Source organism: Planococcus citri, chromosome 2, assembly GCF_950023065.1.
Source record: "Planococcus citri chromosome 2, ihPlaCitr1.1, whole genome shotgun sequence".
Lineage (NCBI taxonomy): Eukaryota > Metazoa > Arthropoda > Insecta > Hemiptera > Pseudococcidae > Planococcus > Planococcus citri.
In genome coordinates, this window is record NC_088678.1 from 74,925,059 (window position 1) to 74,946,527 (window position 21,469).

The following is a 21,469-nucleotide window of genomic DNA, read 5'->3' on the forward strand; positions in this document are numbered from 1 at the left end:
ACGCAATTCAATATGAGATACCCTTTACATTGAATAAGAAGGCTGATCAGGTTATTGCTTCGGCAAATAAACATATTCGAGCTGTGATTTCAGTGCTGGATGACTTATACCTGCAGTGGCGGTGCTTTAAACCACGTCATATTCATTACGCTCATGGAAGACATCTTAATGAAAATGGTAAAAGATACTTATGTGGAAACATTGCACGTTTTTTGTTCACTTTATTTAATGTTTGTAATAATGTAACATCTAACAAATCCTTTAATAGGACAAATTTACATAATACTAAATCTAGTGTATCTACCAACCAACCACCCACCTACTCCGCAATGGTGAAGAGGACACATCATATACATTGGCGTAAACCTAAGAAGACCAATAATACTCGTGACTTGACCAGTACTCTAGTTTCTCCTCACCCTCCTAAAACTTCACCTGTGCTCAACTCTTCAGAAAAGCCAAACTCAACCTTGATGGTACCAAATGCACCTCCTCCTCCCCCTCCTTCCTCTCTCAAAATACCACAGGTGCAACCAAATGCGGCCAATGCAATCCAGATTCAACATCCGACACCTATGTATTTCAGTCAACCTCCGGTAATGATGCCAATGCTTATTAATCATCAACCCAACTACTTAGGTCATCCACCTCCAATTGCTCCATATGCACAGAATTTTCGAATGCCTCTGGCTACACTCTGAACTTGAGCCAGCAGACCATACAGTTCCTAACTCTCAATGTTCAATCACTCTTGAATAAAATTGCTCTGTTGAATGATTATCTAGGAAAATCCAACTGTCAACTAATCTGTTTAACTGAGCACTGGTTACTTTCAAAACAACTAGGCTCTCTATACATGAATGGATACTCCATTGCTTCATCTTATTGTCGAAATATTTTTAAAGGAGGTGGATCGTGCATCTTGATTCAAGACTCCAGTAATCTGGTGTATAACCCACGTAATGATATTCAGGCACTGTCAGTAGAACGCCACATTGAGATATCAGCAATCTCAGTTCCCTCCCTCCACCTACATGTACTTTCTGTATATCGGTCCCCCTCAGGTACGCCTGACATATTTTTTACCAAATTAGAACATGCAATTGCCCTTCTCCTCAATAATCACTTCCATATTGTGGTTGGTGGTGACTTTAACATTAATATTCTGGATGATAATATTATGTCTCGTAGATTTACCTTGTTACTGTCATCATATGGTCTGAAGTTTACATGTTATAAGCCCACCAGGATGGGAAATTGTATTGATAATTTTATATGTGATAGGGACGCTGAGTGTTCTTCCAGGGTGGATATACCACATATATCAGATCACAATAGTGTATTTTTATCTTTAAAACTGGTTAAAAAATCTGTGAATGCAGCAAAGCAACCTCCCTTGAAAAAACGTGTGTTTTCTAAAACAAATTTTGATATTTTTTTGCACTCTCTGGAATCTGAAAATTGGAATGCTCACAAAACAAGTGATATTAATTCAAGATTTTCTATTTTTCTACAAACTTTCTTGTACCATTACAACTTATCATTCCCACTTCAAACTTACACAAATCGTAATTCTAACAAGTTACAGTATCCTCATAGTATTCGAACCCAAATACGCACCCTAAAAACTAAACTATTAGAATCTTATTCAAATTGGAAATTTGGTGGGTCGGATGATGAAAAAGTTGTATACAAGCTACTCCAAAAGGAATATAAAAAATTGATCAACTGGGCAAATATAGAAGCAAATTCTCACAAAGTTGCAGTCTCAAACAATATCTGCAAAACTACATGGAAGATAATAAACTCCTATCAACCAATGCTGAAACAAACCATTGATCATATTACTTTCCAAGACACCAAATACACTAACTCAGCTGATATAGCAAAACTATTCAGCCAACATTTTGCAACAGTTGGAAAAAATGGAGTATGCTCTTCTCAAACACTGGACCCACTATCCCTTATTCCAGTAAATGATTCTTCAATATTTGTATTACCAGCTACTGCTGCTGAAGTATCCAATATAATACAAGGTCTCAAAAATTCTAATTCAAGGGATAAATATGATCTAGATGTAGGCCTTATCAAACAATCTGACCAGTATATATCCCATATACTTGCTGATCTTTTTAATGACTCTATAGATCAGGGAACATTTCCAGACTGCTTGAAAGTAAGTATTGTAACACCTGTTCACAAGAAAGGGGAAAAATCAAACTTAGGCAACTATAGGCCCATCTCTGTAACGCCAGTATTCTCAAAAATTTTTGAACGGCTGCTATATAATAGACTACTCAGATTTCTATCATCTCATAGCATTCTAAGTGAAACTCAGTTTGGATTCCGTCGTGGCAAAAACACTACCCAAGCAATATTTCATTTACTTAACAAAATTCTTCAAGCTGGCCAAGATGGTGAAAATTCTTTGGCAGTGTTTTGTGATTTATCAAAAGCGTTTGATACAATGAACCACAAAATACTGTTGAGAAAGTTGGAGAAATATGGGATAAGGGGTCCAGTCCACAGTTGGCTAAAATCCTTCCTTGAAAAAAGGGTACAAATAATAAAAATCCTAAATGGTGAGACTTGCACCTTTTCTGAAGAGAAAATAATAGACATAGGGGTCCCCCAAGGCTCCATACTTGGACCTTTACTGTTTATTCTCTATGTTAATGATTTGTCATCCTACATTAATGCACTCCTAACTCAGTTTGCAGATGACACAACTATGTTGTTGAAGGGTGGTAGCTGGGACTCACTACTAAAAACAACACAACATGTTCTCCAAAACTTAATTTCTTGGTTTAATGCAAATGGCATGAGCTTGAACTTGGAAAAAACCGTGACAGTGCCTTTTAATGTAACCCCCAAGGAGGCCAACCTGGTAGCAAAAACTCTCTCGCCTCTACCAAATGTTTCTAGTGTTGCAAAATTTTTAGGGGTTGATGTTCAATGCAATTTAAAATGGGATGTATACATTAATAAATTAACCTGTCGTTTGTCATCTATAAACTTTCTACTCTTTCAGCTAAGACAAATTACAAATCAAAAAACTCTCAGACTTGCATATTTTGGACTATTCCACTCTACATTGGCCTATGGGGTGGTTTTTTGGGGAGGTAATGCATCATATGTCAAGCAAATTCTCACACTACAAAAACGTGCGATAAGAACAATTTATAAAATACCTCTAAGACAAACATGCAGGCCCATCTTTGTTGATAATAAAATCCTCACTACAATATCACAATATATTTTGGACATATCTCTCATGGTTTATACTAAGGTTATAACCTTTCCAAAAATTACCCATCCATATAGCACAAGATCACTAGGTAACCTTAGAACTCCCCACCACCGTACAAAACTTCTCCAGTGTAGTGCTGTATCATCTGCAGCAAAAGTATACAATCGGATTCCAGGGAGTGTTAAAAACCAGCCAACTGCAAAAAAATTTAAAATTGCTCTCAAAGAATGGCTGATCAATAGTGCTTTTTACACCCTGGAGGAATATCTTAGCTGCTCTGATCAATAATCGCTTGAATTTTGATTTTGTATGTATAGTTTCAAATCTTCATCTTTTTATGTTTTAATCATGCCTTTTATTTTATTTAAATCTGAAAATTGTATCTTATACGTAGATAAGTAAACAAAAATGTTTACAGTTTTCAATTATGTAATGCTCAACGTGATATAATGGCAGCTTTGCTGCCGCATGTATCTCAAATATACAATTTGAATTTGAATTTGAATTAAAATTAAAATTAAATTAAATTATATATATTAAAATAAATTAAACTAAAATTTAAACAAAAATTATATTTTTTTTAACTTTATTAATAATTTACAAAATTAATATAATATTAAACAAAAACATAATTTTTATCTAAAAATATTTAAATATAAAAATATATTAAAATATATTAATAAATAGATTAAAAACTTATTTATATATATAATTAAAGACGAATCTAATAAATTTAAATATTATTATAAATGTTTTTTTTTTTTTTTTTTTTTTATATATAATTATATAAATTATTAAAATTAATATATATTTTTATAAATAAATTAAATGTTATAATATAATTATTTATAATAATATTATATATATATATAGGTATTAGTATCCAGACTTGTCAACTAATGAATGGGTTAATTTTACTATACAAGTGGACTGACCAACTTGTCAACTATAGTTGACAAGTCATGGGTTAATTTTACTATACAAGTCAACTATGAGTTTTCAGAAACTTCCACCAGAGGGCGCATGGCTTAGAAATCAAGGCGCGAGGACGAACGCAGGGTCTACAGTCAATTTGTAGTGTGTAGAATGTGATGCGCTGGTGGAGATGTATGTAAATACATCCAACCTGAGTATGCACGACAACAAATTTGAATTGAAATTTTTCAGTATTTTATTGGCCTATGGAAAAATTAAAAACGTCAAAAATTTTTATGCTGTTCAAGCTTTCTTATGGTGTCTTAACTTTCTTAAAATTCAAATTACTTCGACTCCATTTTCAAAAATTTTCTCCAAAATTTAGCCTAAAAATCTGACTAATTTTTTCAACACAGATTTTTTCAATATTAGATTGAATCTGCAAATAAAATTTTGATAAGTGATTTAGAACAGAAATTATGCCAATTTTAAAATTTTGTTCACTTTTCAGTATATATGCCAAGCATAGTTGACATGTCTGGTCGCTAGCAAATATATATATATATATATATATATATATATATGGCTGGATAGATTGTATGAATGTATTTAGCCACGGATGAAGGTTATTGCTGGACGTGATTATTTTCCACTTAGCAGACCTGCCCATCTCATGCCATTTTTCATCATCGTGATCTGGAGGCTTCCCAACTGCCTCCAACTGTTCCAACAAAAATCTTAATTTGTTGGATAACATAGCAGGCTCTTTCTGCTTCTGAAAACAGCAAAGTACATACATAAAAATGCCATTTGTGAGAGAGACTTTTAAAATCTGATGAGGGAAGATGGACAGCAAAATACAGCAAATAAAAGGATTTAAGTTCTTACCATCGGTCCTTCCAACATTTCGATTTCGGCTATTGCTGAAGCTTCGTCTGGTGGATATGGTTCATCATCATCGTAATCGTAATAATTCATTCTTCTCAATTAATAAGTATGTAAATTGGTTAAATTTTTATTAATTCAGCAAAGCTAGTGAGGTCTTTCCTCTACTGTACTGTTTATATAATCTGTACTGATGGAGAAAGAGAGAGAAAGGGGTGATAAGATAAGACCTCAGACGAAGTCCAGTGTTGCCAGGTACTTAAAAAAAAATCCGTATAAAATCTTTTTTTTTTAGTTGAAAAAATGAAAACCAATAAAAAAAACGGAAAAAAGTTGAACATTCTTGTCCAAATCGAGTTGGTCAATTTTAGGAGAAGGGGGGATCTATAATACATGGTAAGTAAATAGGATTTTTTTCGACCTTGATTCCACCTTAAATGGGGTGGGGATGACCTATAGGAAGCTGGAATTTGGATATGTTGATCGCAGGGGCGCGGCGATAGTAACTAATGGTATGATTTTGAACCCTTATCATCCATTGGGAGCCAAAATATGTCCCTCCAAAAAAATGACCTTTCTGTAATTTTCAACTTCGGCCCTTTCTCACTCTAGGGGTCAAATATGGTTTTTGAGAAAACCCTGTTCCCCAAGTTTCAGTTTATTTGATCAATTAGAACAGGTTCCAAGTCATAAAATATTGGGCTGAAACTGATCAGGCAATCAGGCTGATTATTGGATTTCATTTTTTGATCCGATGAACATTTTTCAAAAATCTGGATTCCGGATCGAATAAAAAATTGAATTTAGTTTCACTTTATCAGATTTACTTACTTACTTGATCAGATTTGATTTGATCCTAAAAAAAAAAAAAAAAAAAAAAAAAATGACCATCTGATTCTGATCCAAACTAACGTATAGGTCTAGATATATGTAGGTACTTGATTTTAATTTTGGTTCATTGCAATCGAATCCAATTTGATTTAATTGGATTTCATTTGTGGTATTTTATTTTGACAAATTGGATAAAATTTACATTTTTAAACTCCATGTCTATTTGAATCCAATTGGATCAGTGTTGAGCAAGAATTGAATCTTTTTTTTTTTTCATTCGTTTTTATTATTTGGATCAGTTCTTTTAGACTACACACAAAATACATTGTAATCATACCTAATCAGATTATTTATGTAGGTATTTGATTTTAAAAATGACGTAATCTGATTTGATTGGGGAGTGGGGGGGGGGGGTCATTCCATTCCAATTTGACCAAAAAAATGAAATTTTGAAAGCCATACGTCTTTCGATTTCACTCAATTTTTCTTCACAATGTCTACTCACCCAATAAGTCATAAACCCGCAGTCAGTTGGGTCACAGCCCCCCCCCCAGTTGGCTGGTGGGGGGGCCACAATTACTTTTGCATCGTCTCGAGGTTCTCAACTTCAGCAGCGCATACTTCCAAAGCTATGATACTTTGATCAAAACTGGTTTAACAGTTCGAAAGGGCATTGCATTTTGAACTTTTTAAGTATTTTGCAATTTTCAAAAATTGAAAGTTCAAATTTAAAAATGGCCCTGTAAGTGGGAGCTACCATTTAAAATTCTGAAAAAATGTCCACAGATGTACCCTTTGATGCTTTTTCGAAATATTTAATTTTCGAGACGGGATCTTCTAATAGAAGGGAAGCAACCCCCCCCCCCTAAACTTGGGTGAAACTTTCAAAAAAAAATCTGGGGCATGTGATACATCGAATTGTATGTTTTTGGTGACGCTGAACACGAATATGAGGTCAGATTTTTGATTGGACCTCATATATGGAAATCATTACCCATTTGTTAGACTTTTACCTATTTGGGAAGGTTCTGGGGGCCATGGGTGAAATTCATTTGAAAAACTAAGGTTATATTCGTGTTCAGCGATATCGAAAACATACTATTTCATGTGTCGCATAAATGAAACCATTTTTTGACTTTTACCCCCTTTGGGGAAGTGCTGGGGACCGTGGATGGGGTCCAATCGCAAATCTGACGTAATATTCGAGTTCAGCGTCACCAAAAACATACTATTTCATGTGTCGCACGAACAAAAACACTTTTTTGAACTTTTACCCCATTTGGGGAGGGGCTGGGGGCCGTGCATGGGGTCCAATCGAAAATCTGACGCCATATTCGTGTTCAGCGTCATCGAAAACATACAAATCGATATATCACATGCCCCAAGGGTTTTTTTTTTGAAAGTTTTGCCCAAATTGGGGGGGGGGTGCTCCCCATCCATTAAATGATCCCATCTCAAAAATTTATTTATACATACGCTAGTATGATCCAATTGAATAAACGTGTTTTTCAGTACTTGGATTCAGTCTGAACATTTATTTAAAAACGCATTAAATCCAACATAATTTAAACCTCTTCAGACCTAGATTCGATTTAATATTAGAATGATTGTACAAATACATATTTACGTAATTGGCGATAAATTTCAGACAGGGTGGTTTTTATTTTCATTTCTAGTTACTGGTGTGATTTTTCTGATCACATAAAATTGAATCATGACCGATTTCAGAGATTGAGAGGTTTGAAATTGACTGATTTGAACAAGTCCTCGGTAGTATAGTGGTAAGTATCCCCGCCTGTCACGCGGGAGACCGGGGTTCGATTCCCCGCCGGGGAGGATTTTTTTTGAAATTTTTTTTTCGATTTTTTTCTTCTCCCACTTCAAAATAGTAATCATAAAATTATTGGGATTTTTTTTTTTAATTTAAAAAAATACTTTTCGAGTGTAATTTTGGGAAAATGATTTTTAATATTTTAGTTGATGTGAAATGATTATATCAATATTGACATTTTAATAGGTAGTTGATTGTATGTATCTACCTACCAGAGGTTGATCATAAAATTTATTTTATTTAATATTTCTATCGAGATGACGATGACGTTTCTTTTGTACACTGAAGACACCCTCAACTGAAATTTCAATCCTTCTGATACGTTTTTAAATTTTTTTTTGCTAACTGAAAAATTTTAAAATTTGTAGGCACCTTTAGAACAGTTTGAAATCATTTTCAGGGGTCACAAGAAGTGAACTGAACTTAATTTCAGCTTCATTTCCATTTTTAATACAGAAAATATGTCTATAAGAAATTCCCCGAAAATTAAAAATTGAATTTTAACTCAGAAAATTCAACGTGAGGTGAATTTTCGGGCCCTTTTTCAACTTTATTTTTTCTGGTCGAAAAACTTGTGCATTAGTTGGAACAACTCGCTTAGGCTAATTAGTTTTTTTTTTGAAACGCGAGATTAAAATGTAATTTTTTTCGATCATCAGCTGCCTTGATTGCATAATCGCTTTAGATTCATGTTTTCAATTCGACATGATTAAACATACGAAGTCCGAAGTCCATTTTAGGAATTAAAAAAAAATTGAAAATTCATCTTATCTGATGCAGCTTCTCTTCAAGTTTCAAATATATGTACGTAGTTTAGAAATCACGATTCGAATGATTTTTTTTCGATAGATTTGCGGAACTAAAGTTCGTGTGATCAGTATCCTTTCATTCTGCTTCAGACAAGAAGATGAAGAAATCGTGTTCGTCCAATACGTGCTGAATTCGCCGACACTGCTGAATGAAAAGTTATTAACTAGAGAACAACAAATAGTCTACAATGAGTATGAAATCTCGGGTTCAGATCCTATGACGCCTTTTTCAGCTCATCGAGCTATGCTAGATTATACTATTGAAGTACCTACATATTTTTAATATATATTTGAAACGAATATTTTGATAATATAGCATATCGACATTCTGCATATTTTACTCACATTGTTACCTATGTATGAATTTTTGTTCGCAAATATTTCCGGCGTATAGATTACAATATTTAGTACCACCTGAAAACATGGCTTTTGCTGCGTGGAAGAAAGCAACGTATCATTATGCTAATCAGGCACTGCAACATAAGGCATTATTCGAGCTGTGGAACGGTATCAATTTTTCAATCAGGAACGATGCTATCAAATGGGTAAGCTGAATAATCAAAAGTATTACTTACCTATAACGTACTATACCTACGTACATATAAATTACATAGTTCGATTTTTGTACTGTACCAATTTGAAACAATCGTCTCAAACGTGTACCTATTTATCTCCCTACAGAGTGGTATTCCTCGTAAAATAATAACAGGAATCCTGAAAATACCCGACAATCAAATCACCACTTGGGTAAAAAATAATCTGTATGACATTTGGATTACGGTGATAACTGAATTTGATGAAGTGAATCCCACCACAAGCGCACTGGTCATTTTGATGAATAATTTCATCAACCAACCATCCAATGTCAACAGTCAAACTGCCGATTCGTCGAATTTAAAATCGCAGTCGCTGCATATAGATAAATTGTGCGGGACTGGGGGAAGCTTCTGTGTGCGGAGTTTGAGACAGAAGTTTGCCAAAGTTGGAGGAGAAATACGATGCTGCAAATTAACCATTCCGATTATGAAACTGTTCAATATTAATGGTCTGTTTGCGTTGGTGCTGCCAGATACGCTGATGAAAATCGAAAATATAAATGTTGTACCTTCTGTCAAGAGTATGAATGTGATGCATATTAATTAGATTGGGAATGTTTTAATGATTTACTGATAAGTGATATGATTACGATTTTATCGATTTATACAATTTGGTTATCAATTTGAATAATTTTTTTTAGTTTTTTTTACAACGTAAAAGTGTACCTTATTATGCTGGTTCAAGGTGAAGGCAAGGTGACAAACTTGTGTACCTATATTTCTTAAATGTTTTTTAAGAGTAGGTATACTGGTGGACAATCTTGAAAACGAAAAAATTAATATTTTTGCGATTTCCCCAATTTTGGGAGAAAAGGCGTCATAGGATCTGAACCCGAGATTTCATACTCATTGTAGACTATCTGTTGTTCTCTAGTTAATAACTTTTCATTCAGCAGTGTCGGCGAATTCAGCACGTATTGGACGAATACGATTTCTTCATCTTCTTGTCTGAAGCAGAATGAAAGGATACTGATCACACGAACTTTAGTTCCGCAAATCTATCGAAAAAAAATCATTCGAATCGTGATTTCTAAACTACGTACATATATTTGAAACTTGAAGAGAAGCTGCATCAGATAAGATGAATTTTCAATTTTTTTTTAATTCCTAAAATGGACTTCGGACTTCGTATGTTTAATCATGTCGAATTGAAAACATGAATCTAAAGCGATTATGCAATCAAGGCAGCTGATGATCGAAAAAAATTACATTTTAATCTCGCGTTTCAAAAAAAAAACTAATTAGCCTAAGCGAGTTGTTTCAACTAATGCACAAGTTTTTCGACCAGAAAAAATAAAGTTGAAAAAGGGCCCGAAAATTCACCTCACGTTGAATTTTCTGAGTTAAAATTCAATTTTTAATTTTCGGGGAATTTCTTATAGACATATTTTCTGTATTAAAAATGGAAATGAAGCTGAAATTAAGTTCAGTTCACTTCTTGTGACCCCTGAAAATGATTTCAAACTGTTCTAAAGGTGCCTACAAATTTTAAAATTTTTCAGTTAGCAAAAAAAAATTTAAAAACGTATCAGAAGGATTGAAATTTCAGTTGAGGGTGTCTTCAGTGTACAAAAGAAACGTCATCGTCATCTCGATAGAAATATTAAATAAAATAAATTTTATGATCAACCTCTGGTAGGTAGATACATACAATCAACTACCTATTAAAATGTCAATATTGATATAATCATTTCACATCAACTAAAATATTAAAAATCATTTTCCCAAAATTACACTCGAAAAGTATTTTTTTAAATTAAAAAAAAAAATCCCAATAATTTTATGATTACTATTTTGAAGTGGGAGAAGAAAAAAATCGAAAAAAAAATTTCAAAAAAAATCCTCCCCGGCGGGGAATCGAACCCCGGTCTCCCGCGTGACAGGCGGGGATACTTACCACTATACTACCGAGGACTTGTTCAAATCAGTCAATTTCAAACCTCTCAATCTCTGAAATCGGTCATGATTCAATTTTATGTGATCAGAAAAATCACACCAGTAACTAGAAATGAAAATAAAAACCACCCTGTCTGAAATTTATCGCCAATTACGTAAATATGTATTTGTACAATCATTCTAATATTAAATCGAATCTAGGTCTGAAGAGGTTTAAATTATGTTGGATTTAATGCGTTTTTAAATAAATGTTCAGACTGAATCCAAGTACTGAAAAACACGTTTATTCAATTGGATCATACTAGCGTATGTATAAATAAATTTTTGAGATGGGATCATTTAATGGATGGGGAGCACCCCCCCCCAATTTGGGCAAAACTTTCAAAAAAAAAACCCTTGGGGCATGTGATATATCGATTTGTATGTTTTCGATGACGCTGAACACGAATATGGCGTCAGATTTTCGATTGGACCCCATGCACGGCCCCCAGCCCCTCCCCAAATGGGGTAAAAGTTCAAAAAAGTGTTTTTGTTCGTGCGACACATGAAATAGTATGTTTTTGGTGACGCTGAACTCGAATATTACGTCAGATTTGCGATTGGACCCCATCCACGGTCCCCAGCACTTCCCCAAAGGGGGTAAAAGTCAAAAAATGGTTTCATTTATGCGACACATGAAATAGTATGTTTTCGATATCGCTGAACACGAATATAACCTTAGTTTTTCAAATGAATTTCACCCATGGCCCCCAGAACCTTCCCAAATAGGTAAAAGTCTAACAAATGGGTAATGATTTCCATATATGAGGTCCAATCAAAAATCTGACCTCATATTCGTGTTCAGCGTCACCAAAAACATACAATTCGATGTATCACATGCCCCAGATTTTTTTTTGAAAGTTTCACCCAAGTTTAGGGGGGGGGGGGTTGCTTCCCTTCTATTAGAAGATCCCGTCTCGAAAATTAAATATTTCGAAAAAGCATCAAAGGGTACATCTGTGGACATTTTTTCAGAATTTTAAATGGTAGCTCCCACTTACAGGGCCATTTTTAAATTTGAACTTTCAATTTTTGAAAATTGCAAAATACTTAAAAAGTTCAAAATGCAATGCCCTTTCGAACTGTTAAACCAGTTTTGATCAAAGTATCATAGCTTTGGAAGTATGCGCTGCTGAAGTTGAGAACCTCGAGACGATGCAAAAGTAATTGTGGCCCCCCCACCAGCCAACTGGGGGGGGGCTGTGACCCAACTGACTGCGGGTTTATGACTTATTGGGTGAGTAGACATTGTGAAGAAAAATTGAGTGAAATCGAAAGACGTATGGCTTTCAAAATTTCATTTTTTTGGTCAAATTGGAATGGAATGACCCCCCCCCCCACTCCCCAATCAAATCAGATTACGTCATTTTTAAAATCAAATACCTACATAAATAATCTGATTAGGTATGATTACAATGTATTTTGTGTGTAGTCTAAAAGAACTGATCCAAATAATAAAAACGAATGAAAAAAAAAAAAAGATTCAATTCTTGCTCAACACTGATCCAATTGGATTCAAATAGACATGGAGTTTAAAAATGTAAATTTTATCCAATTTGTCAAAATAAAATACCACAAATGAAATCCAATTAAATCAAATTGGATTCGATTGCAATGAACCAAAATTAAAATCAAGTACCTACATATATCTAGACCTATACGTTAGTTTGGATCAGAATCAGATGGTCATTTTTTTTTTTTTTTTTTTTTTTTTAGGATCAAATCAAATCTGATCAAGTAAGTAAGTAAATCTGATAAAGTGAAACTAAATTCAATTTTTTATTCGATCCGGAATCCAGATTTTTGAAAAATGTTCATCGGATCAAAAAATGAAATCCAATAATCAGCCTGATTGCCTGATCAGTTTCAGCCCAATATTTTATGACTTGGAACCTGTTCTAATTGATCAAATAAACTGAAACTTGGGGAACAGGGTTTTCTCAAAAACCATATTTGACCCCTAGAGTGAGAAAGGGCCGAAGTTGAAAATTACAGAAAGGTCATTTTTTTGGAGGGACATATTTTGGCTCCCAATGGATGATAAGGGTTCAAAATCATACCATTAGTTACTATCGCCGCGCCCCTGCGATCAACATATCCAAATTCCAGCTTCCTATAGGTCATCCCCACCCCATTTAAGGTGGAATCAAGGTCGAAAAAAATCCTATTTACTTACCATGTATTATAGATCCCCCCTTCTCCTAAAATTGACCAACTCGATTTGGACAAGAATGTTCAACTTTTTTCCGTTTTTTTTATTGGTTTTCATTTTTTCAACTAAAAAAAAAAGATTTTATACGGATTTTTTTTTAAGTACCTGGCAACACTGGACTTCGTCTGAGGTCTTATCTTATCACCCCTTTCTCTCTCTTTCTCCATCAGTACAGATTATATAAACAGTACAGTAGAGGAAAGACCTCACTAGCTTTGCTGAATTAATAAAAATTTAACCAATTTACATACTTATTAATTGAGAAGAATGAATTATTACGATTACGATGATGATGAACCATATCCACCAGACGAAGCTTCAGCAATAGCCGAAATCGAAATGTTGGAAGGACCGATGGTAAGAACTTAAATCCTTTTATTTGCTGTATTTTGCTGTCCATCTTCCCTCATCAGATTTTAAAAGTCTCTCTCACAAATGGCATTTTTATGTATGTACTTTGCTGTTTTCAGAAGCAGAAAGAGCCTGCTATGTTATCCAACAAATTAAGATTTTTGTTGGAACAGTTGGAGGCAGTTGGGAAGCCTCCAGATCACGATGATGAAAAATGGCATGAGATGGGCAGGTCTGCTAAGTGGAAAATAATCACGTCCAGCAATAACCTTCATCCGTGGCTAAATACATTCATACAATCTATCCAGCCTTTCCAGTCTATCGATGAAGTAAAGCATGAAGATGTGTATCAAATCGTCCGTGAGCTTTACGATATTTGTTCCAAAATCTTGGATGATGTGTTGTTGAAAAAACCTGCGGTAAATCTCGAAAAGTTAAAGGAGGAGAAATACAAAAACGTACTGGATTGTTTGGAAAAATTACACGGTGAAATGATGTGTACGTCTCCGAGTCCAATGAAAATGCTTGAACGCTTGGTAAATGTAAAATTAATTTACTAACTCAATTTACATCCCTTGGTCGATTTATTTCAAACATAGGGTAAGTGCGCTGGTTTGTGACAGTGTACTGGTTTGTGACACTTTCACAGTTTAAGTCGAAAATAAAGGTAACACTGATTATTTTTATAGATTTTGGTATTTTTCTGTGAAATTTCAATTCATTTTCTATAAGAAACTTCTTATAGTTTCTTCTGTGATATACGTTATCAAACAAAAAATGCTGTCTAAATATTCGCCATGTGGAAAACATCAAAAAACAGTAAAAACACCCGTTTCTAAGAAGCAATCCCGCTATTACCTCCGGTGAATTATGCCATTTTCAGTGGTTAAACATCAATTTTAAATTAATGTGAAGTGAAAATATTGCGGAGTATTGTCTAAAGATGGCTAAGATTGAGTTGTTTTCAGTGAAATTTCTTAATTAATTTAATATTTTGGACTGTTACGAACCAGTACATCAAAATTGACAAAACACTAGTTTGTGACGTTTTGTTACAAACCAGTGCAAATTCGAGTCCTCACTAGTACTAGTTTGTGACGGTTTGATTTCTTGTTATAAAAAGTGTATAACTGGTATTATTTTCAACCAAAGTAAGTTTTCTTCAATAAAATGACATTAGCTATCAAAAATAACTGGTATAAATATAATATATCTTTTTGAGAACAAAAATTCCAAACTGTCACAAACTAGTCTCTATGTACTAGATACATCGACACTCTTATCACTTTTACTCCTGAGTGATGAATTGAATTCAAAAAAATACATTTTTATTTATAAATAAATGTGAGATTATTCATTTTAATCATTCTTTGCTAGTTCTACACCTTTTTTTATGCCCTGAGTGAGTTTGAAATCATTGTAACATTGGAAAATCATGATTTTGTATCATGTTACTTTAGACCTTATCAGGTATGTCATTTTGAATACTTCTTACATGAGTTTGGTGGAGATGGATATTGACATATACTTGAAAGAATAGTGTAGCCAACGTTTTCACTCAATTAAAATCAATCATACACTATCCATTTACTAAATTTATGCTAATTATTCGTTTGTTTTCAAGAGGTGTTATGCACCAACTCTAGTGGGTATATACTTGACTCTGAGGAGTATTTCTGTAATTAGATGATTAAAAAATATCAACTTCTATTCAAATTAAGAGAAAATACTGATATATTCAATTTTCAATTCAATAGTATGGTTATTTTGTTGAAAAAAGTGAGCGTCACAAACCAGTACCATCTGTCAAAATAACTAGTGCTTGTGTGTTACAAACTAGTTCAATTCTCATTTTTTATATTTTTTGAATTTAAAAAAAAAATGTGATCAGATATAATGATACTAGATGATTTATTTTGATCACTATTAGTATGACTTACTAAAAAACCATCTCCCAAAATTCTACCTACTTTCAACAATGTTTGAGAGTGATTCAAAGTTGAAAAATGCTTAATGTGTCACAAACCAGCGCACTTACCCTAAATGGTTTCAGCTGCCAACAAAATGATAATCAACACCATCAATCCCGAAGATTACATATAAGGACAACAGTGAAAAAAATTTTAGAAGCTCGGATTGGGCACTCATACACTTAAGAGGGCACCTGTCACGCTGGAGAATGATTAAATTTTCAGCTGGGGCTTGCTTTATCATGGAAATTTGATTAAATTGAAATTATATTAATCCTTTTTTTTTTTTTTTTAATTTTTGGTATGTGGTACTTTAATTTCCATCGTCATAAAAGGAATTTTCGTTTATGAAGTCAGAAGTGTTTAGTGTTAGGTACTGTAAAATGTTGCAATAATAGGTCTTGAGTTTAACTGGTTCGAAATAAAATTTATGGGTCATGGCGTCACTTCACTCGAATTTAATCCAAATTCCAAACATGTAATCAGAGTTCATCAAATTCCATTAGGCTAGATCGAAAAAATGGCAGTGTTGTGCGTAACGATATTTTTTTTCGTTCCGTTATTTCGTTACGTTACAAAATTAGCATTTTTTTCGTTACGTTTTTTCGTTACAGTACTTGTAACGAAAAAAATGCTGTAACGGTATTTTTCGTTACACCGGTACTTGAACTTTTTCGTTACGTTATTTTCGTTATTTCCGTTACGATTTCTTCGTTACAGAAACGTTTTTTCAACGTAGAATTGATGATATTTTCAAAGAAAAATGCATTTGTAACGAAAAATTGTAACAGAAATGGCTAAAATAACGGAACCAAAAGGTTTAAATACCAGTGTAACGAAAAAAATACCGTTACATTTTTTCGTTACAGATATAATCATGATACAATTACGTTTATTAAAAAGGGAATTTTTGAAAAAGTCAAGCTTGGAAGGTAAAAAATCTCATTTTTTGACTCAACTTGAAAATATTGTAACTAAAAAAATAACAAAAAAGGTAACAGAATTTTTTCGTTTTTCGTTACGTTACATCAAGAAAAATATCGTTACGTTACGTTTCAGTTACACAACATCACATGATCAAAATAACGTTTTCGTTACAGTTCCGTTACCTGTAACGAAAAAAATTTCGTTATTTTCGTTTTTCGTTACAGTTACTGTTACGGGACGCCAACACTGAAAAATGGGGAAGTGATTTGATTTGGTCCAATTTGATCTCATCATGCAGCCTGCAGGAGAAAGGGTGGATAGTGTGGACAAATCACGGTACGAGGCATTGGAAATTCGCGATACCCTGCAGTGACCATCAATCAGGTGATAAGGTATACTTGGCATTGTGAATGGCGGAGGCACTAGTTACCAACATTTTTAAAACCACTATTTTCAATTTTCAGTTTCAGCATTTTTTCCCCAGAAATCATAAACGATTGAAAAATTGAAAATTGATGTTCAATAATTTGTTCTTTTCACAGGCATGCCGATGATACGTACTTATTATTAATTATTAATCGATCAATTTGTTCAATTCAAATTATCACTATTATTGTAGCAATTCGAAATCTTTTCTGCAAGGATCGCTACCATGTATGATGTAACTAGGTAAATATAGGTAATAATAAATTCATCCTAAAAACTGGAGGGAGGTTGTTGCGTTTTAGGAGTAAGGTCTACCCACAATTTTGACATACGCAGTGTCTCATTTTTAGAGAAGTCCATTCTAGAAAAAACTATCAAGTAAAAACTCGACGAGCACCATTTCACTGATCAACTCACTCCGTATCCGAACGACAACAGTAAACCATCTTGTGCGTAGCCACATCCTTGTAAAGGAGAAAGCGTATACGTAGTATTGAATAACCTCGGTTTCAACTCGATATCACACTGCCACTTTCTCGATAGCTGCCCGAACACCTTGACAATCAAGCATTGCTTCGTCATATCCGATTCCGAATTTGGACATAGGCTAATTTGCTCAGTTGCGGAAGGCGACGCGAATAATTCCGTTCCGGGTGACGAAATTCGTCCATTTTCAATTTGCACCTGACTCAAACCGATAGGATACTCGAGACGTTCTACACTTTTTGGTCTCTGAAAGAAAATCAGAGGTAGTTCTTGCCCAGGAATGATCGCATATAACGAATTGACTGAAAAAGCAATTAAGCAACCAGGAATTATAAGTATGAAGAAATTCAATCGGTGAAATTTCAATTGCAGTGGGGTGATAATAGGTACGAGCACATCCCTTAACATAGAACTACTCACCATCTTCAGGTGTGGCCAATATACTGTACACGATTCCTGTAAAATTTTATCAAACAATCGTGTCATATAATACTTGAAATTTATTACCATCGGTCTCATATAAATTTACAATTTTGTATGTTTCGTACTCGAATGTCCCAAACTGGCCGCGTTCATAATTAACAATAAGCCCAAGCTCAGCATCCCGGTTCCATTCATTTTATTCATTCGGAAACTTCAACTTAGGTACGCAAGAAAATCGTTTCAGAACTTGACATTCACAATACACAACACACGCTACAGTAACGAAGCAAATCGAAATTTTCTAGTAGAATTGCACGAATTATTGGGAAGATAAAAATATTTTCGATGCGTTATGGAAAAAATTTACCAGTTGTGACACACGATGAAATCACACGTTTCTTTGCACAGTTTTTTGATATATTGTTTTTTTTTTCTTCGACGCAATGTGCGTAATTGTAGGCATATGATGATGACGTGTATGATTATTAGACGATCTACAAGTGTTCCTTGTCGAACAATTGCTCGAATGAACAGATTTTTGCAATGAATAGCCAGCTATAATCTTAAGGTTCTAGGGGTAGTTTCCAAATTTTCAGTACAAATGAGCTTCCCAAATACGTAGAGAACCAAATTGTCAGGAAGTAGGTAGGTTTTGTAATTTTGAATGAAAAAGAAACACGGTTTCTTGCCACATCTCACACCTCTTATAAGTTATAGCGTCCTTTCTATGAAACGTCCCATCTCAAACAATTTTGTGTAAAAAATACAAGATATTTTGACAAAACAATACCTACTTAATGTATTTTTCGTAATTCTGACAAACAGAGTGGACCTTTTTGTAATTTTGAAAAAAAAGTTTTTGCTGCAGTAAAAGGTACCTACGTCAAAAAACATGTATTTTTGTAATTCTGATGAAAAAAGCAGAATTATAATTCATATTTTTGCAAAAAAAAAAAAAACAGAACTGTTCTGCAAAAAGGATTTTTTGTAACTGAAAAAAAAGATGCTTTGCAATTTCAAAAAAGCAAAACTAGGTACCTATGAACTGCAAAAAAAAAAACAATTTTTTTCAATTTCAGCGATCGAAAAGCAGATGTGTTGGCAAGTTTGAAAAAGTAGAATTTTTTGCAATCAAGGTGAACAGCAAAAACGAACCTTTCTCTTGCAATTCTGGCAAAAAAAGGATTTTTTTGAAATCGTGACCTTATTAGCAGAATTTTTAGGATTTTTTTGTAACTTTGGGTAGAAGATGGATATTTCTTCACAATCATGTCAAAGAGAAGAACTTTTCGTTATTTTGAAAAAAAGGAAGGATGTTCTGCAATTTTGAAAAAACAGAATTTCCCGTAATTATCTGTCAAAAAAGCCAAATGTTTTAGTATTTTGGAATGAAAACAGGAGTACCTGAAATCACCAAAAAACAGAACTTTTTTGCAATTCTATGGAAACGCTCAATTTTAAACACCCTCTCCCATCCCTCCCCCCAAAAAATTTCTTTGTAATTCTGAAAAATAGTATCTACTGTTTTTTTAGACATTTTGGCAAAAAAAAGGGCTTTTTCGAAGTTGACTGAATTTATCACAATTTTGACAAAAAGCAGAATTTCTTGTAACGTTGCAATAACATAAAAACAGGATATTTTGCAATTTTTGGAAACCCCGAACTATTTTGCAATTTTGACCAAAATCCTGGAATTTATTGCAATTTTGGCAAAAAGCAGGATTTTTTGCAATTTTGGGAAAGAACAGGTTTGTTTTGTAATTTGTAACAAGATTTTATACAATTTCGACAGATTATACAGAATCATTTACAAATTCGGATAAAACAAGACTTTTTTGCAACGTTGAAAAAAAACAGTTTTTTTTTGCAATTCTTGGTGTAAAACAGCCTTTTTTGTAACTGACAAAAAAGCAGAATTGTTTGCTATTTTTGAGGAAAAAGAGGACTTTTTTCAATTACAACAAGAAAATAGGGTTTTCTGGCTTGTAATTCTGCTAAAAAAACAGGATTCTTTGAGATTTTGGCAAAACGATGCAATTTCAAATTTTAAACTTCCAAACTGTTCATCTATTTACTCTGCCGAACTCACTACTATCTATCATTGCCTCTGTGATATTCTCACCTCTGAACCAGATAACAAACATTTTTTGATCCAGAGTGATTCCTTAAGTTCATTGATTTCTATACAAAACCTGTTCAAAATATCCTTAAGAAACTGCATACAATTGAGCTACAAAATTCCCTCTTTATTATTCAGTTTGTGTATGTTCCCAGCCCCTCCCAGCCACATTTCAATCACTGGAAACGAAATTGTTGATACTTATGCAAAATCTGCAACTACTCTTTCCCCCCTTACCATCATCACAGCTGACGACATCAAATCTTTTCTCACTTGAAATATATATATATAAATTCGTAAAATTTCTGGTCCCAACAAACAGCCAACAAGCTTCTCCAACATGAAAAATCAGTTCATCCTTGGAAATACTCTCCCACTTGAATAGACTTGAAGAAGTCATTTTGACACGACTGAGAATTGGACACACCAAAATCACACATAACCACCTTTACCTAAAAGCCCCCAACCCATCATGTCAATTTCGCTCATCTGAACCCATATCTGTCCAACACCTACTATTCAATTGTCCAGATGAAAACTCTCTCTTCACTCCTGAAAAATTCAATATAATCTGACGTAGGGTGTAATAATCTAGTAGGTAATTATAAACACTCAAAAAAAAAAGAAAAAAAAAGAAAGGATACCTACATCGCAATTTTAAAAAATCAAAATTTTTTGCAAACTTTGCCAAAAAACAGGTTGTTTGAAATTTTGAAAAAATTAGGTAGAATTCTTTGTAATCAAGGGTTTCAATTATAAACACCCCCCACCCTCCGCGAACAGCAAAACAAAAACCTTTTTTGAAATTCTAGCAAAAAACAGATTTTTGTTTTAAAATTGTGGCTGTAACAGATTTTTTTGCGATTTCAGAAATAACCATGAACTTTTTTTACAACTTTAGGAAGAAGAGGGATCTTTCTTTTCTTGTTAAAAAGAAGAATTTCTCACTATTTTGGTAAAAGGAACGTTCTGCTTTTTTTTTAAAAAAAAAAACTGAATTTTTTGTAATGTTGTGGGGGAAAAAAACAAAATTTTCTACAATTTTGGAATAAAAAATAGGATTATTTGAAATCATTGAAAATGGAAACACTCAATTATAAACACCCCCACCCCCCTAAAACAGCTTTTTTTGTAATTCTGAGAAACAGTAGGTTTTTTTGGTCAAAAAAAAAAAACTTTTTCAATGTTGACTGGATTTTTCACATTTGACAAAAAGCAGCATTTTTTGCAACGTTGGAATAAAACCAGGATATTATGCAATTTTTGGGAAAACCCAATTTTTTTGTAATTCTTACAAAAAACAAGGATTTATTAAAATTTGGCAAAAAAACAGAAGTATTTTTTTTTTGCAATTTTGGTGTGAAACATTACCTCTTGTAATTTTGACAAAAAAGCTGAATTGTTTTCTATTTTTGGAGAAAAAGAAGATTTTATTTTAATAATGACCAAAAATGAGCTTTTCTGGTAACTCTCACAAAAAGCAATATTTCTTGTAATTTGGTC

The 21,469-nt window shown here is 33.5% G+C and overlaps 2 protein-coding genes and 2 non-coding genes across 7 annotated transcripts in view; 2 read left to right on the forward strand and 2 right to left on the reverse strand.

Annotated features, from left to right (window-relative positions):
* LOC135837740 (uncharacterized) overlaps positions 1 to 21,469 on the reverse strand; it is a 310,851-nt gene that overhangs the window by 136,091 nt on the left and 153,291 nt on the right. The gene's annotated exons all lie outside the window — the stretch shown is intronic.
* Positions 7,646 to 7,717, forward strand: TRNAD-GUC (transfer RNA aspartic acid (anticodon GUC)). The gene has a single exon. It is a non-coding gene; the product is annotated as a tRNA-Asp (tRNA).
* TRNAD-GUC (transfer RNA aspartic acid (anticodon GUC)) lies at positions 10,960 to 11,031 on the reverse strand. The gene has a single exon. It is a non-coding gene; the product is annotated as a tRNA-Asp (tRNA).
* Positions 13,453 to 17,148, forward strand: LOC135837734 (uncharacterized). Its single transcript, XM_065353106.1, has 3 exons — positions 13,453 to 13,621; positions 13,735 to 14,151; positions 16,737 to 17,148. The coding sequence occupies exons 1-3, from the start codon at positions 13,532 to 13,534 to the stop codon at positions 16,920 to 16,922; spliced, it is 693 nt and encodes a 230-aa protein (XP_065209178.1). The 5' UTR covers positions 13,453 to 13,531; the 3' UTR covers positions 16,923 to 17,148.

Coding starts and splice junctions, on each gene's coding strand:
- LOC135837734 (XM_065353106.1), top strand. CDS start 13,532: ATGAATTATTACGATTACGATGATGATGAACCATATCCACCAGACGAA. Junction 13,622..13,734: donor AAATGTTGGAAGGACCGATG/GTAAGAACTTAA, acceptor TGCTGTTTTCAG/AAGCAGAAAGAGCCTGCTAT. Junction 14,152..16,736: donor TGAAAATGCTTGAACGCTTG/GTAAATGTAAAA, acceptor TTTTCGTTACAG/TTACTGTTACGGGACGCCAA.